At 50.4% G+C, this 14412-nt stretch overlaps 1 protein-coding gene across 4 annotated transcripts in view; it reads left to right on the forward strand.

Moving 5' to 3' along the window:
* Nucleotides 1-356: 356 nt before the first annotated feature.
* Clstn1 (calsyntenin 1) overlaps nucleotides 357-14412 on the forward strand; it is a 63500-nt gene continuing 49444 nt past the window's right edge. For 2 of the 4 annotated variants that reach the window (XM_039110102.2, XM_039110101.2), the window contains exon 1: nucleotides 426-863. In XM_039110102.2, the coding sequence (XP_038966030.1) occupies nucleotides 773-863 (91 nt within the window). In that variant the 5' untranslated portion in view covers nucleotides 426-772. Of the gene's footprint in view, nucleotides 864-14412 lie in introns of all 4 variants that reach the window. The other 2 variants (XM_039110100.2, NM_001007092.1) reach the window with 2 other exon arrangements.

Below are 14412 nucleotides of genomic sequence, written 5' to 3' on the forward strand. Positions count from 1 at the left end.
CCTGGAGTCAGAAGTCTCTTTCTAAACCCCCAGACTGGAGCTGGAGAACAAGTACAGACACCCTAGGCTGTTTACCAAACTCATTGGGATGAGCTGTGTTCCTTGCTCTGCTCATCACCTCCACTCCGCAGAGGAGGTCACTGAGGTGCTTGGAGGAGACACCGCTTGGATAAAGTGAGCCGGTGCTGGAACTCCGAGGCCCACGGATCTGCAGTTCTAGGGGGTGGAAGGACAAGTCCTTAGGTTCGGAAACCGAGGCGCAGATCCCTAGGAGTTTTGGGGAGCTTCCAGGTGCAGCGCCCAGGGGCGCGCGCGAGGAGGAGGAGTGGATGCTCCGGGGAGGCTGCGGGCAGGGGGCGCGTCCTGCCGGTCCCTCCGGGCTGCTCCCGGGCCAACCCTCCCTGGCGCGTCCCCGCAGGCGCGCACCGAGGGCTCAGCCTGTGGGCTCGCGCACCCGTGGAGCGGGGAGCGTGCGCGCGCGCTCTCCCTCCCCGCCCCGCCCGCCGCCACCCCGCCCCCGGCCGGGTACCCTCGCCGGACCCGAGAGAGAGCGCCGCCGCCATCTTAGTCGCCGCCGCCGCCGCCTCCAGCGCAGCGCTGCCGACGAGGGGAGGGCGCGCGCGGCCCAGCAGCACGGCGGCTGCCGCTCACATCCCGGTGCTCGCCGCGCCGCCCAGCCGCTGGCCCCCGGCTGCCCGCACCCCTCTCGGCGTCCCGCGCGACTCCCTGCTGCTTCCGCGTCGGGCCGGCCGCGGCGCTCCGAGCCCGAGCGATGCTGCGCCGCCCTGCGCCCGCGCTGGCCCGGGCTGTCCGGCTGCTGCTGGCGGGGCTGCTGTACGGCGGCGGGGTCTGGGCCGCGCGAGGTAAGCGGCGGGGCTCGGTGAGCCGGGTGCGGGAACCATAACTGGGTGCAAGGTTGGGCCGAGTGCAGGAGTCATGCGGGGCCGCTGGGGTCGGGTCGGAGCCGGGTGCGGGGACCGTGCTCGGGCGCAAGGTGGGGGGCCGAGTGCGGGAGTCATGCGGGGCCGCGGGGTTATGGGCAAGGCGGGTATAGTGCTGCAGTCTTGCAGGGCCTTTGGGTTCTGGGCCGAGTGCGGGAATCGTGCCAGAGCCCAGGGTTCGGGCCCTAGTGCACGCATTGTATCAGGCAAGGTTCGGGTCCGAGTGTGGGGATCGTGCAGAGGCCCAGGGTTCGGATACGAGTGCGCGAATCATATTGGGCAAGGTTTGGATCGGAGTTCCGGAATAGTAACCGGGTGCAAGGAGGGGACAGAGTGCGGGAGTCGTGCAGGGCCGCAGGGTTTGGGTCCGAGTGTGGGAATTGTGCCAGGGCCCAGGGTTCAGGTCCGGGTGCGCGCCTCGTATTGGGCGAGGCTCGGATCCTAGTGCGCAAATCGTCTTCGGCAAGGTTCGGGGCCCAGATCGTATCAGGTGCACGGACGGGTGCAGGACCCAGTGCAGGAATAGTGTCAGAGCACAGGGATCGGTGCCTAGTGAGGTAGTGTTGCTGGGGCGCGGGGTTCCGACCCGACTGTGGGGCTGATTGCCCGGGCTCAGTGCGGAACATCGAGCCCGCTCACTACGTGAGGTTCAGGTTCAGGCGCTCAGAGAGAGCTCCGGAGAACCTAGTCGCGCGCTGCAGATGCCTGGGGAAGCCAATTTCGTTCCCGGGCGGGGCACCTGGGCCTTGACTGCCCTAGTTGTAGCCGCAGGGGTGGTTGAGGTGCTGATCTGGGGAGATCTGGGGACGCGCGGTGGGGGTCAGCTCACTTTCCAGTAGCGCACGCAGCCTGGGGGTGCGCCCTTGGGTGGGATGCAGTGTACGTTGTTGGATAATCAGCCTAGGGATGCATACACGGATTTTGGTGTGTGCTTACATAAGATTCCACTCCTCCGCATCACTCTCCCAAGATCCCGGTTCTCTACTGCGGCTAAGTGGACACCACGACTTCGCCCCCTTTCGCCTCCTCTCCGCCGCCTCTCCGCGTCCTTTAAACGTGTGGTTTCGGAAGTAGCAGGGGCGAAAACTCCGCTCCCTTCCCACCCTTTTGCCCAAAGACGAAATTGAGAAGGTGCTTGTGTTCGCTGTTCATCCACCAGTGGGAACGAAGTGTTCATCTCCTGTCGCTTTACTCAGAGTAATGTTACCTGACTCGTGTGACCACGACGGAGACCAGGCAGCCCCGCTGATTCCTTAGGAGTGTAGGAGGCAAATATTTCTTTGCTAACTGAGTGTTTTAAACCTTCATGCACTTCAACTAAACATTTTACCTGCCTTCTGATACTTGAGGTTGCCACCGAAAATGCTTACGCATTGCAGATGAAGGCTTCTGAATGGAACTTGAAACCGTAAACATTTCCCTGGTCTTAAAAAAGTCTAGGTATTATAGTCCGCAGAGTGCTCGAATCTATTTTCTTCGAGTGTATATTTTGGAAATCAAAAGAGCCTTGTGGGAGGAGGATTGATAGACGTCTGGGTGAGACGGTCACATAATAACTTGCAAGCTTTCAAAAGAGATTCTTTTTCTCCTTGGCCTGATGTAGGAAAGTTGTGTTCACAAAAAGGGCAGAAGAGGGCAAAGCATCCTTTGTTCCAACATGCCACACAGAGGGTGATAAACTGAAAACGTCTTTTATTTCATCTAGAACATTCTGTCCATTCTTGTCAAATTCAGCTCCTTGCCACTAAGTATCTAAGTACCGCGCATTTGATTATTTTTATTTTTTGAAAAGTTTCATCAAACCAACTATGAGATGAGGTTTGAAGCCTGATATATTCAAGAGGGAGAAAAGTCAGTGTCGCTTCTCTTGGGGAAAAAAAAAACCGTACATGAAAGCAGGGGAGGGCTGGATTGGGTGTTTTGGAAACAGTTCAAGTAATATTTGGTTGAGTTGGTAATACAATTCCTTGCTTGAATCTCAGCTTTTAAAGTGTGTTCCTAACACACCCTCTAATTACTCTGGTAAACTATGGTTCAGGCTCACCTGATTAGCCTCATTATGGCTGAGAGGAACGTGAAATTTCCAACGTCTTCAAAGTAAAAATGTTTGAACATCAGTTTTTCTTTCCCATGTGTCGTTTTTTTTTTTCCCCCCAGCCTGCATGGTCATGAATATTCCATGACATGCTAATAAAACAATTTCAGTTTGAAATGTTACAAATGAGTTTTATATGTAAATATGCAATTTCTGCAGGCACGTTCCCTGGCCTCATTATTTCAGTGAACATCTGAGTCCTCCCTGCAACGTTGGTGCTGGGGACGGAGCCCAGGGCTCGTAGGCTGGGCAGGTGCTCTGTTCCCAAGCCACACTGAGCCACACTGCCCCTTCAGTGTTCCCCATTTGTTTCTTGTTGCAATGGAATGGCATAAAGTGTTGTTCATCCTCCACACGCCTTGAATGGTTATTAATGAGATAAAGGTCACATGCAGACTTACAGTGAGAACGAGATAGTCTTACTCTGTGGCCCGACTTGCTGTGTAGACCAGGCTGGCCCTGAACTTGTGATTCTCTGGGCTCTTTTCCCTAGGTGCCGAGGTTACATATATGTACCTTCTGTATGGCTAATTTGGGTTTTTTGTTTGTTTTGTTTTTTTTTTTAAGAGTACCATAGAATTTCACTTTAATTTAAAAAATCCAGTAAATCAAAACTAGACGTCTCCTCTGCATGTCCTGGATGGTCATGTCTGCAGGAGCTCATCTTCTAGCCAAGGAGATTGGGAGAAACCATCAGGGGACAGAAATCAAGTGCAGAAAACAGAAACCGACATGAACGGGGATGCGAGATGCACTGGGTTTGTTTTTGCTTTTGCTTTGTCTGTCTTTTCTTTCATTTCTTTCTTTCCGAGACAGGGTTTCTCAGTGTAGCAGCTCTGGCTGTCCTGGAACTCACTCTGTAGACCAGGCTGCCTCAAATTCAGAGATCCTTCTACTTACGCTTCCTGAGTGCTGTGATCAAAGGTGTGCATCACCACTGCCCGGCAAGATTTCCACACAGGCTTCTCACAGCCTCAGTCTGAAACACTAGGGTGTTGTTGTTGTTTGGTTGTGCTCTTTGGTTTTGTCTTCAAAATCAGAATGCTAACGGTCGAGCATGAGATAGGAAGGAGCGCCTAAGCTTCCCTCCTGTCCTGTTCCACAGCTAAAGCTTCTCTTGAGAGACAGGTGCCGATTTGAAGACTGAGCCCAGGGTCTTGCATGTGGCTAAAGAAATGTGCTGAACTGAATCTCCTGCCCCTCACCCCTCTATTTGAAATTGTCTGTCTGTCCATCTCTCCCCGAACACCTGCTCTCCCTTTCTCTATTTCACTTGCTCATTTTGCATAGCGTTTACTTTTTTTATTATTATTATTATTTGGGGAGAGGGGAGCACACCTTCTAGGCATCTTGCTGGCCCCTGTTAAATGGGTTTTTAGAAATAACTTTGAGGTGGGGGATTATTTCAACACAGACTTTATTATTATCCTTAGTCGAATACTTTATTTGGACCCTTAAATGCAAAAGAAGTAATAAAATGTTACTAAACCTTAGTGTGTCATAGTTTAAGAATCCTTTTTTTTTTCTTTTTAAATAAACTGTGAGCTGACATGTGGGTGCTGGGAATTGAACTCAGGACCTCTGGAAGAGCAGCCAGTGTTCCTAACTGTTGAGCCATCTCTCCAGCCCATAATTTTTTTTTAAGGGGGGGTGGGTGCTGGGCGGTTTGAGAAAGGGTTTCTCTGTGTCGCTCTGGTTGTTCTGGAACTTGCTCAGACTCATAGAGACCCACCTACCTCTGCCTCCCAGGTGCTGGGATTAAAGGCGTGCACCACCACTGCCCGGCCTGTAATTTCATTTTTTTTTTAAAGATTTATTCATTTATTTTATATAACTACACTGTAGCTGTCTTCAGACACACCAGAAGAAGGCATCAGATCTCTTTACAGATGGTTGTGAGCCACCATGTGGTTGCTGGGAATTGAACTCAGGACCTCTGGAAGAGCAGTCGGGGCTCTTAACCTCTGAGCCATCTCTCCAGCCCCCTGTAATTTCATTTTTTTTTTTTTTGGTTCTTTTTTTCGGAGCTGGGGACCGAACCCAGGGCCTTATGCTTGCTAGGTAAGCGCTCTACCACTGAGCTAAATCCCCAGCCCCTGTAATTTCATTTTTAAGTCAACAAGAGCAACTCGTTTATGTATGAGAATATAGCCTGAAATGACATGTTTTTGTGAAATATATAATTTTTATATTGAAATGAGAAAAAGGCTATAATTGTACCAAGCTTCAGTAGCTGAGTACGTTTCGAGTCAGAATGCCATGGCACATGAAAGATCCCCACCAAAATACATAAATATGATAAGGAAAAACACTTAAAAACAGAACCGAGGGCTGGAGAGATGGCTCAGTGGTTAAGTCTCACCGGTTCAGAGGACCTAGGTCTAGCTCCCGGTCCAGTGGATCTGGTGCCCTCTTCTGGTCTCCTAGGGTATTGCACACAGGTGGTGCACAGACACACCTGCAGGAGAAACATATACCTGTAATTATAGCCCTGAGGAGGGTGAAGCAGGAGGATTGCCACAAGTTTGAAGCCAGCTTTGGCCCTGCAGTGAGTTCCAGTCCAATGTCAGAATCCCGCACCTCACATATTCGGGTCGAGGCTGCAGACACGTTCTCGCTTGCTTTTCCTGAGGTCTTGATTTGCTGGGAGCAGAGTTTCTCAAAAGGAATCCGTCTTTGCACATGGAAGTCTAAGACGTCGATTCTCCTGTGAAACGCGGCTTACGCAGAACATGGGGAATGTGTGCCGTAGACCTGTTCTCTTCGTTGTTTAGAAACCCAGACGCCGCCGCCGTGCCCTTTAGATGTAAGCGGAGGCTATGGAAAGGCCACAGGTGGGAGCCGCATGCTGAGACAGCCCCTCCCTGAGCACATTCTCTGTGGGAGCCACCGCACCGAGACATCTCACTTAGCTGCACAGAATTGTCCTGCCCTCTGTCTGCAGTGTTTTAGCGGTGATTTTGTTCATCTTATTATCTAGCTGTGGGATGTATTATTAGAGCAGACATTTTCACAGGCTCCCTTGCTGAGTGGCTTTTTTTTTTTTTTAAAGGTTCTTGGCAAAGGTTCAGTTTCTTCAAAGTAACCGAATATAGATATATACTTAAAAACCTGTAACCGTGTCTGAAGGTCAGCTTCCTTCCACTCCGAACCCCAGCAGGAGGAGTGTGGTGGGCAACATACAAAAGAAGGTCTGTGCTTTCCTTTGTACCTTTCTCATCAGAGGAGGACATTGTCTCAGTCACCTGCTTCAGGTCAGCTCCCAAGAGCTCCTGTTGAGCCTCTTCCCAGCTTCTCTGTTGAACCCATTCTCCAACTCATGACCAGTCAGCCTCTGAACTCACTTTTTTTTTTTTTTTTTTTTGGTTCTTTTTTTTGGAGCTGGGGACCGAACCCAGGGCCTTATGCTTGCTAGGCAAGCGCTCTACCACTGAGCTAAATCCCCAACCCCAACTGAGTTCCATCCTGACACTCCCTTTGCAACAACACTGTGGAGGTAGATCTCAAACCATAAAATTTACATGCGTGTGTGTGCGTGTGCGTGTGTGTGTGTGCACGTGTGTCTGTGTCTGTGTCTGTATGTTGTCTGTCTGCGTGTGTGTGTCTGTGCGTGTGTCTGTGTATGTGTGTCTGTCTGCATGTGTTTGTCTGTGTGTGTGCCTGTCTGTGTCTGTTTGCATGTGTGTCTGTGTGTGTGTATCTGTCTGTGTATGTGTGTCTGTGTGTGTCTGTCTGTCTCTGTGTGTGTCTCCATGTCTGTGTCTGTGTGTGTGTCTGTGTGTCTGTCTCCATGTGTGTGTGTGTGTGTGTGTCTGTGTGTGTGTGTCTGTGTGGTTGACATCAGATGGCATGTTTTATGATCTAGGATTCACCATGGCTAGACTGCCTAGCCAGTGAACTCAAATCTCTCCATTTCTTGCCACCTCAGGAATAGGATGTTTGACTTTTGTCATCATGCCCTGTGTTTACATGGGTACTGATGATCTGAACTCAGGACCCTGTGCATCAGACAACACACACACACACACACACACACACACACACACACACACACACACACGCCTACCTTAGGAGACAGTCTCATATAGCTCTGGCCTCACCTTGCCATATAGCCAAGATTAACCTTACAAGTCTGATCCTCCTGTCTCCGCCCCCACCCCGTGCATGCTGGGATTATAGACATGTACTCCCCTGCAGTGCTGAGATGGAACCTGAAGTTAACCCTTTCGAGTGTACCATTTGGTGATGGCCCTGTGCACAGTGGCAGTCACATCCATGCCTTTGGCAAGCACTGGTTTTCTGTCTGGATGTCCTGGTTCTGGACAGGGCATATCAGTGTTCTCACAGTACTGCCCAGGCCTCTTCCTTATAGTGTATCCTCAGGATATGTCAGTGTTGCAGCGAGTGTCAGAACCTCATTAAAAATTTTTGGCCAAATGATGCTCCATTGTGCTACGTTTTATGCATTTATTCACTGGCTGGGAGGCGCTGGATTACGTCCACTTAGTGCCTTTTCTTTTTTAAAAAATTATTTATTTTATGCATATGAATACACTGTCGCCATCTTCAGACACCAGAAGAGGGCATCGGATCCCATTACAGATGGTTGTGAGTCACCATGTGGTTGTTGGGATTTGAACTCAGGACCTCTGGAAGAGCAGTCGGTGCTCAACCACTCCTTCTTCCTCTTCTTTCTCCTTCCTTCCTCCTTCCTCCTCCTTCTTTCCAATCTCTCATAGCTCGGCTGATCTGAACCTGTCGAGTAGCTGGGGCTCTCACTGGTTCTCTCATCCTGCCACCAAGAAGAGAGATCCTAGGCTACTTTTGGTTTAACCAGCCTCCTTACTCAGAGGCTCCGCCATCTGGCAACCTTCACAGTCGCCCAAGGGAGGATTTTTCTGTTCAAACACCATATCCGACGCTGTCTGTTCTTAGGTCACAGGTTGCTCATTTTTTCCTACTGGGGCAAAGAAGTGTTTCACCTAACGGGTTCCCTCCCTGTGTCATCCATGTCCCCCTTCCCCCACGGGGCTCTGGGTACAAAGCTGCCTTTTCTCTCGCTCCGGTTTCCTTTGCGCTGAATCCTATCTTCCTTTCCTATCTTGGCGTCATCACCGCCTTCGGCTCTTTGCCACCTTTCACTCTGAGAGGCCCACAATGCTCTGTGGCCCAGTATCTCCCAAGTCCTGATGCTCAGTGATCTGAGGTGGAGCCAGCTCATGTGAGGGACACATGCAGAGTGCGGGTCTAGACTCCTGAGCAGGGCTGAGCGTCACGAAGGGGCCGGAAATGACACTCGAAGTCCTAGGCTTCAGCCAGCGTAGAGGACGATGATTGTTCATTCATTATAGTTGTTAAGCTAATCAAAGACCGGGGTTTAAAAATTAAGTTATTTTGCCTGGTCTTTTGATTTTCTTTAATTAATGTTCCTTATTTACGTAGCCTTTAATCCTGGTACAAAACATTTGGAGATGACGTTTTTAGATTCAAGTACATTTTAAAACTCAGTAAAAAATAACTGTCATTTTAATACCTCCTTAAAAATCAAAAGAAACAAAGATACTTATTCTAAGTTCTACCGGTACTTAAAAATCCTTAAAATTCCATATATTCTGTACAAAACTGAGAATGCCCTTCGAGGTTCTGATCCTTCTGTCTCCACCTCCATGGGCTGGGAGACTGGTGTGTGCTGTCATTCCCAGTTTGTGGGTTCAGGGCATCAGACACACACACTTATCACACATTCACACTCGAGTGTGGCTTTGTGAATTCTAGTGAGTACTGTAAGGCCAAGCCATACTCGAGTGTGTGTGTGCGTGCATTTTTTTTTTGACACAGGGTCTTACCCTGTGTCCCAGACCAGCTTAGAACTCACCATATCACCCTGGCCTGCCTTTAACTTTCCTCAGGCCTCCTGCAGCCTTCTAGATGAAGCAGCCATGCATATCCACCCTCCCAGCTGATGCTTGCCTCCTGGGAGACTCCAGTCTTCTATTCTCTAACAGCCTCAGGATGGAGGCCCCCCTTCTTTGTGTGTACAACACCTTGCCAGAGACATGTCACTCTAAGTCCATCGGAGACAGGAAGAGCAAGTGGGGTTTCTGCGTGATTGGGGGACTTAAAACCCTGTGTCCGACAGACTATGTTTACCTTTAGGAAATGTTGACTAATTCCTGCCAGTTTCGTGCTGCATACAGAATCAGCACCCAGGACTACAGTCATTAAAATTCACGGCGAATCCATCATCTCTTTTTCCTGCCTTGCATTTCAAACATTTGTCACGAGCGAGAACCGTGTACACGGACGTTGACAATGAGATTTTTTTTTCCTGGCCTCTTCTGGGTAAAGACTGTGGAAGAACAGTGGGGTGGGGGCGCTGGCAGGAGAGCCGAGGCCAGCTTTGTGCCTGAGCCCTGTTACGGGGCGCTGCATTAATGGCTGAGCAGCTCGGAAATCCTCAGGGAAGGTTGTACACCGAGGTGGTGAGGGCTGGTCTTGCTTCTGAGCATTCGTAAATGTCTTCATACTCCCATGTGTGATTCCCCAGTAAAGGGTTTTGTTTTTTAATTTATTTTCTTGGCAGAGGTTTAGAAAGGCCCTGCCCAGGTGTGGCTTGCTTAACCAGGGGCCGATTAGGGTGCATCATCTATACATCAAAGTCTCAAATGTAAAATAAACGTCCTATGGCTAGAGGGATGGCCCGGCAGTTAAGACATCTTGCCGCTCTTGCAGAGGACCAGTCGGTTTCTAGCATTCTTACCACGCAGCTCACCACCACCTGTAATTCTTGTTTTGGGGCATCTGATGCCCTACTCATGTAGCGCGCACATACACATGTAGACTTTATTTACATGTGGTTAGGGGTGTGGCTTTCCGCTAGAGCACATGCTCTCTCTGTGTGTTTGGCCTCCACCATTGCAAAAGCAAAAGGCAACCCAGGAGCTGGGGAGGTGGCTCGGGCTGAGAGCACATGGTCAGGTCTGGTTCCCAGGACCCACGTGGCCTTCACCTCCATCCATAACTCTAGTTCCAAGGCATCCAGTGCCCTCAAACCTCTGCACGCAGTGCATGTGTGCAAAGCACTCATACACACAAAATGAAATACTATCAAAACAGAACACAGCGACAGAGCCCTTGACTGTCGGTAGGCAGGCATGGCTCAGCGGGTAAAGGCGCTTGCCACACAAGCCTGAATTCCCGGAGCGCATGATGGAAGGAGAGAACAGAGCGCTGAGGCTGTTCTCCAGCCTCCAACTGTGTGCTCCAATGCGTGAACTCATATTCCTATCCACCTACAGAAAATAAATATGAATGAAAACATAGGTGCTTTTTCTACATGAACTGGGTGTGTGTCGTAGGCAAGCGTGCTGTCACTGAGCTATCCCCAGTCCTGGACAATGCCATGTTGCTCCAGTTCTGGGGACTTTAATAACCAGGGCTACAGTGTTAGTGTTTGTTTCAGTGAAATGTTTTAGAGGCCACTGGTGGCCAGGGATACATAGTTGCTTATCTAACTGGTTGAGTTTATTGACCCTTAAAAAAAAGCCATCCTGACTATTCTTTTAAAAGTACTAAACTATGGAGGAGTTAGAGAAAGGACTGAAGGAACTGAAGGGGTTTGCAACCCCATAAGAAGAACAACAATATCAACCAACCAGACCCCCCCCCCCCCCAGAGCTCCCAGGGACTAAACACTATCCCAAGAGTACACAGGGATGGACCTATGGCTCTAGCCGCATATATAGCAGAGGATGGCCTTATCAGGCGTTAATGGGAGGAGAGGCCCTTGGTCCTGTCAAGGCTGGACCCCCCAGTGTAGGGGAATGTTAGGGTGGGAAGGTGGGAGGGAGTGGATGGGGGTGGGGGAAGCACCCTCATAGACACAGGGAGAGGGGGATGGGATAGCGGGTTTCTGAAGGGGAAACTGGGAAAGGGGATAGCATTTGGAATGTAAATAAAAAAAATCCAATAAAAGAAAAAAAAGTACTAAACTTTTTGCCACTTTTAAGAAAAAAAGTGAGGCTGGAGATATGGCTCGGTGGTTAAGAGTATTTGTTGCTCTTGTAGAGAACTCAGGTTCGATTCCCAACACCCACAGAGGCTCACAGCTATCTGTAACTCCAGGGTCTGATGTCCTCTTCTGTTCTTATCAGGGACCAAAGTTAGTCCAGGGATGTAAATGCACATAAAACACGCATACACAAAATAAAATAAAAAATGTACCGCCAATGGCCTGGGTGGCTAGTCTTTGGTGCCCTTCTCTAATTATAGGTGGTATCGCCGTGGCCTGAGATATAGGAGGTTTCCCTGTGTCTTTAGTTGACGCCAGGGCCTTAGTATCAGAGCGGTGACCAGAGACAGAGGGAAAGATGCAGGAAGTATGTGGAGTGAGCAGCCCAAGGGATGTCGTCAGCGCCCTGTTTTGGAGGGAGCAGTGAACCACTGAGAACAGGAAGGGCATGGCTGACCATTGCAGAACTGGCAGCAGCCAGACTGCAGAGGCGGCAGCGGCCGGTCCAGAGCTGGTTATGACGCTGGAAAATGCAGAACATGGGTGAGCTCAGTTCCTCTCTCTGACACTAGCTCACTGTGACCAGAGCTCTGGTGGTCCATGTCCCCTATGGCCATGGGTCTCATCCTGCACCTTCTCAAGGAGGAGACCAGGAAGCATTCAGAGAGAAAGTCACAGTATGGGATCCTAGGTCTGAGCCTGGCCTGGAGCAAAGGCAGAAGGACCCTGGGGACCCCCGTCCCTCAGCTTAAATGGGTGACTGCCTTCTGCTTGGGGGATCCTCAACCCTGGTGGATGGAGCAGAGCCAGGGGGCAGCGTGACGGCAAGCAAGGCTCTCAGGCTGGGCGGGCGGGTTTGACAGGTGGCTCGGAGGGACAGTCTGAGTCTCTGTGAGTCAGTAGGGCAGCAGGGAAGGCCGTGGGGCAAAAGTCTTCACTTCTGAACAGTCCTGACTCTCTTGTTTTCGGAGACAGGGTTTCTCCGTGTAGCCTTGGCTGTCCTAGAACTCACCGAGAAATGCCTGTCTCTGACTCCAAAGTGCTGGGTTAAAGATGTACACACCATGCAGGCCCAAGAGTCCTGATTTTTAATTTTAAGGGGGAGTCTCCCTGTATTGTCTGAGTGAGGTTGGACTTCAACTTCAGGGCTCAAGCAATTCTCCTTCCTACAAGCTGATTGGATTTTCTTCTAGAAATTGAAAATATGCTGGTAAACTAAGGCAACTGGTGTAGAAGGTGGTGTTGGCACCTTGGCCCAAGTAGCCGGATGTTGACAAAGTTAAGCCATGTCTAGTCTGGAGTCGATTGAAATCTCTCCTGGATGCCAGGAGTGTATTTAATCTCTCCTCGCTCAGATCCTGTTGTTGTAAACTGGCCCTCAGCATTCTCTGACCTCTGGTATCTTCTGGAGCTAAGAGCCAGCTTCATTCTGACAGTCTTTTCTGAGATCAAAGTCATGTGTGATGCCGGGATGATCCAGGGGTCACACCTCGGGTCACTTGTTAATCCGAGAGGACAGCAACTCGAAACTCAAATAATAGTTTCTGCTTGGGAACATTAGAAACCGTGGAAGTTTCCCAAGTGACCACGGGACGGGCTATTTACTCAGCCTGTATTGAGATTGGGGTAGATCCATAGGGAAACAGTAGTCACATAGACGTCATGGCATGGGTAATCACGGCTGTAACTCCTGAGTCTCATGTACGATGAAGAGATGAGAAGGTGGAGAGAGAATTCCAGTGTCTTGAGTTCTGCACCAGGGTGGGTACGAAGGTGGACACAGCCCGTCCGTCATGGTCTGAAGGGGAAGAACGGAGGCCGGAGTGGAGGGAGTGGAAGAGCCTCCTGGTGCCTGTGGATCAGGTCAGGTGATGTGCTCACCACCGGGGACTGTCTGACCCCTTCTGAAACTTGGTCTCGCTGTCTCCAGCTCCCCGGTGCTGGGATCTTCGGCATGGGCCACTTCGCAGGCCTTTCAGGAAGTGTTTATTAGTGTGCATTACATAAAGCCGTGACTGATCAAATGTACCCAAGAGTTGGTATTAAAGAATTTAACTTAAGAATTGCTGTTTGGAACTGCCCCTTGGGCTTTCCAAATCGTTTAATCTATAAGAATCAGATTCGCTCTGTTGTAGGAGCACCGCACCAAAGTAAAGCTAAAGAGTGGGTTTCGGAGCCAGCCTGAGAGCTCAGTGGTCAAAGCATTCGGTGTGGGAGCCTGTTTTGATTGGAGTCTGATCCCTGGAGAGAACCGGCTTCCCAGGGTTCTACTCTGACCACACATGGGCTGTGGCACGTGCACGCCCTCTGTGACACACAAAACATCACGCATCATACACGCTCACCTGATGGTAAAAACGCAGAAGGGGGCTGGACAGGTGCCTTGATGGCCCAGAACACTGGCCGCCCTTGCTGAAGAATTGGGCTCAGTTCCCAGCACCCACACTGCAGCTAAGAACTGTCTGTAACTCCAGTCTCAGGGGATCCAACACCCTCTGCAGGTAATGCCTACCTAAGGTACACAGGGATACACGTAGGCAAGGACATACACATAAAATAAAAACGAACACGTCCTCAAAGGAAAAATATTAAACTGCGGCCTGGAGGGATGGCTCGGGTTAGAGCATTGGCTGATCTTTCAGAGGATCCAGGTTCCGTCCCTCGTACCCGGGTGCAGCTCACAGCTCACGTCTGTAACTCCAGTTCCCGGGGATCTGACGCCCTCACACAGACATACATGTGGGTAAAAAACACCTACGCTCGGAAAATAAAAATACAAATTTAAAGTGTGTTTTACGTAATTTCCCCCTCCCCACCCCCCTTTCTTGAGACAGAGTCTGTGTCCCAGGCTTGGTCTTGGACTTAACTGTAGCTGAGAATAATCTTCCGCTTCCGATCTTCCTGCCTTTCCTTCCCTCAGGCTGGGATTACAGTGCCACCTTGAGGGGTTTATTCAGTGCTGGAGGTCTAACCTGGGGTATGCTAGGTAAGCCGTCTACCTGCTGAGCTGCTGCGTCTTCAATCCCTCCTCGTGGTTTCACTGTGCCTGCAGGTACCTGTAGTTCTTACAAGCCAGAGGACCATTGCAGTATGGGAGTTTTGAGACCAGACTGGGTAGACCTGGTACCAAACCAGACCAGACCACACTCTGGGGATGCAGCAGAGCCTAGGTACCCACCCTTCAGGGTTTTAGAACTTGGCGTGACAGTTTATAGCTTTCATTTGTTTTGTTTGTTGAAGCAGAATTTTTCTGTGTAGCCCTGGCTGTCCTGGAACTCCCTTTGTAGACCAGGCTGGCTCAAACTCACAGAGATCCACCTGCTTCTGCCTCCCCAGTCCTGAGCCCCAGGGCGGGCATCACTACC

The sequence above is a fragment of the Rattus norvegicus genome, chromosome 5 (assembly GCF_036323735.1).
Source record: "Rattus norvegicus strain BN/NHsdMcwi chromosome 5, GRCr8, whole genome shotgun sequence".
In the NCBI taxonomy this organism is placed as follows: Eukaryota; Metazoa; Chordata; class Mammalia; order Rodentia; family Muridae; genus Rattus; species Rattus norvegicus.